The sequence below is a fragment of the Takifugu rubripes genome, chromosome 3 (genome assembly GCF_901000725.2).
Source record: "Takifugu rubripes chromosome 3, fTakRub1.2, whole genome shotgun sequence".
In the NCBI taxonomy this organism is placed as follows: Eukaryota; Metazoa; Chordata; class Actinopteri; order Tetraodontiformes; family Tetraodontidae; genus Takifugu; species Takifugu rubripes.
The window spans coordinates 15,874,665-15,878,153 of NC_042287.1; the positions used below are offsets into that span (position 1 = coordinate 15,874,665).

At 43.7% G+C, this 3,489-nt stretch overlaps 1 protein-coding gene across 1 annotated transcript; it reads right to left on the reverse strand.

The window, feature by feature from the left end:
• Window positions 1–291: 291 nt before the first annotated feature.
• On the reverse strand, window positions 292–2,691 carry tmdd1 (transmembrane and death domain 1). The gene is made up of 5 exons (XM_011619283.2): window positions 2,553–2,691; window positions 2,277–2,468; window positions 1,953–2,072; window positions 938–1,084; window positions 292–542 (listed from the first exon to the last, which is right to left on the reverse strand). The coding sequence occupies exons 1-5, from the start codon at window positions 2,629–2,631 to the stop codon at window positions 349–351; spliced, it is 732 nt and encodes a 243-aa protein (XP_011617585.2). The 5' UTR covers window positions 2,632–2,691; the 3' UTR covers window positions 292–348.
• Window positions 2,692–3,489: the final 798 nt, after the last annotated feature.

Here is a 3,489-nt window from a genome sequence, read left to right on the forward strand (position 1 = left end):
AAAAATTAGAATGTTTCATTTGCTTTAATAGTTTTGGCCTGCAATCACTGGCTATGCATGTTTTTTGGACTCTCAGCAGTGCTGACAGAGAGGAGCAGGAAATTAAACTCCGGGGAGGAAGGCCTGAGCCAGAAAGGACCCGGGAATCTTTTTTGCTCACTACCTCTACCTCTGTGCTGCTCTACAAGCACCTGTGCCTCTAAAGCTTTTATTATTTCAATCATGGTACCTTTTAAACTTTATATTGTTTGTCTGAAATACAGAATAAATGAGGGGAGAATACTTTCTTCAATATTTAATAAATCAAAGGTAAGTCTTTTGCAACATTGATCTCACAGAACCTGCAGCTTACAAAAAGAGGGCCCACCCGAGGGTCTGTCTGATGACAAGAATTGTCGAGATGGCTAACAGCAGGGTGACTATAAATCCTATCAGGGCGCCAAACAGTAGCATCCGAGCCCAATCCAGAGGCCCCTTCTGGTACGGACGAAGAGGAGGCCGCTCAATAATCAGGTCCAACTCACGCCAGGTCAGGTCCCTTACTAACACAGATAACTGGGATTTCAATATTCCATGGAAACACTTTAGCGAACTCTTTATCTAGAGTAAAGTACCAGAGAGGATTAAAAAATGGACAGGTGATAATTACATTTTTAAATTTAGGTACCAAGGGAAATACTGGTGAGTGTGCAATGTTGAGAAATAATGAGTTGGAGGCATGCCAGTGGCTACCAAATCTAATCCAGCATCTCATCTAAACACTTAATAGCTTCACGGTTGAGTGAAACATGATATCATTTGTGATTCAGAGCCTCTCCAGAGGAATGGACCAGTAATCTCTTGACATCAGCAGCCTGAGAAATCAGGGGCCTGGATGTGATCGCGCACGTGCAGCGGGTCTCCTGTGCTTTTGGTGCCAGGCAGCGGGACCACTTACCTTTTCTTTTTTTGTGTGTCATCGGGGCTTCTTGCTGGCGCTCCTTGGCACTGGATGGTATTTTTAAAGAGCTGACATATTTGTGGTAGTCTTCCACAAAACGTTTGATTTTCAAGGACTTGTCCTGGTTGATGTTCTTCCCCACTTCTGGAACAAAAGCACAGCAGAGCCTTTTTTCGCCGAATATTAAACACGCGTGAATTTCAGCCTATGAGAGAATGCCAACGCGCTTTTGTTATCTTCTTGTGCTGAAGATAATTAGTTCTGGCAGGAGAACAACTGTTGTCCTTCAGTTCGGAGTAGCACAAAACCATCCTCTCAAGTTTCTACGTATGAGCGATCCCTTCACAACTGCCATCAAGTCTGTAATAATTGCTGCATTCTGCAGCCCCCCAACACATGCGCACACATACACATGTCATAAACTCATCCCCCCTCCTTCCCCCTTTCCTCTCCTTGTCTTTTTCCCCTCCAGAGCCGCTGATGAAAGGAGCAGATGGTTTGTTCTGCTGATGGTGTCGGCTCCACTAAGTCCTCTGTCAGATCATTTACACCTCATCGTTGCGATGCAACAGCACTCGGCTGCATAGCTGCGAGTACGCTGGACCGCAACACACGCCAGACGCTGGCAGGGTGCAAAATATGTCACTTTTGATATGAAGTTCCAATTAAAGTGGATCCCAAACGAATGAAGCAATTACTTGTCTAAAATAAACTATTTTTTCTTAAACACAACTCTGATCTCAAGTGAGGCTTGCTGAGATAATATCCACTAATGACTGTAAATAACTTTTTTTAAACCCCAACCCTAACCCCTAACTCCCTAACCCCAACCCTAGCCCTAACCCTATTCAATTTCCCCACGGGGATGAATAAAGTCCATCTTAATCTTAACCCCCAACCCCAACCATAACCCTAGTCCTAGACCTGGCTCTAGCCCTAACCCTATCCCCCTAACCCTCAGGCTCAACCCAATTGAAACCTCAACCAGATAGTTGATTTCTCAAATGCTCACCAAGGGCGATGTCTGTTCTGCCGATGTGCTGCAGGGCCCGTGAAAGCCTGTCATAGTAGATCTGTTCTCCGTAATGCAGCAGCCAGTCCGACAGGGCTGTGTGGCATTCGACATCAGTATCTGGTCGACACAAATCATATGATCACCTTTCTGTCTCCTGAATGGGACTTTCTTCGCTGTTGATACTTTAATACACACACATGTACATGTTCATAAACCACACAGGTGCATTTTATTGACCCACCTGTTGCAGTAACGCTCAAGTGCTGCACTTGTCAGATTCAGACTATTAAAGTGTGTTTTGGGGTGTGTGCACCAACTAACCCACAGGGGCTGGAGTGTCTCTCTTGGCTCTCTGCTTGAGATTGAGTTGATTCTTTTCTGGGGAGAGCCGCTCGATGTGCTGGAAGATGTTCTCCTCTGGGTGAGAGAGGGCAACCAGGAGGTCCTTGCACTCCTTGGGCGTCAACAACTCCACAAGACGCTCAAGCTGATGGGCACCAATGTCTTCTGCCACTAGACAGCCACGACACACAAATCCCAGAGATGATGTGCAGTTTTGATGGAGGCTTGTTGATCTAGATGCAGCATTTATCTCACCTGTGTCCTCCCCAAGTGATGGACTCCAAAGTAATACAACAGAGAAAAGACAGCAAACACACATTTGATCTAAAGCCATTTTAACCTCAACTTGCACTTTCACTATCACTTTGTTTCCTCACAGGGGTTGTTAGATCAGCTGGAAGAGATGAAAGCAAGAGTTGGGAGATCAAAGGCAGGATTTCACATTAAAACAAATGTTTGAGATCAAAGATGGGTCTCAGTCGGACCGATATCTTAAAATGATCATAAAAATGCCGTATGACCTAAATGATGGTTTTGATTTACAATTTACTAATTTATTTTCTGTGTGAAATTAGACAGATTGTTGTTGGTCTAACACTTTTAGTCTTCCTATTCTATTTCGCTGGCCTTTGACCTGAAGATTCACCAGATTTCGACTGGCTCCAAGAATAGAATTCAGATGATTTCTGAGAGAATTAACCAAAAAAAAACATTGTTACGCTGCAACTACCTGAGTGTACTAACATCTGCAAAAAAAATGTTTCTTTTAACTTTGCAGTTTTGAGGACTGCATTACCCACAATCCTTGAGCACTGCAGCTCTAATCCCGAGTTTCTTCTGGATTGAGAGATCACGACGTTGTCTCGTATTATAGGTGAGCTAATGTCAGAATACACATTTGTTCTATAGAACTGTAGCGTGATAGAGCACCAGAGCTTTAATAGGGTGACAATACCACCACTAGGAGCAAATGTAGGATAAAAACATATTATTGTTCTGAAAAACCATCTTTCTGTGTTTTATATTCACTCTTTAATGCTAGACTATTAAAACTTGCAAAGCCTGAAACTGTAGTTTGTTTATCTGTAGCGTGAAATGGAAAACGCTCGGAGCTACACAAGACTGACATTAAGTGAATGAATTCGTTTGGAGTCTGCTGGCTTGGGATTCCGTGCCATCGCTTTGAGATGGG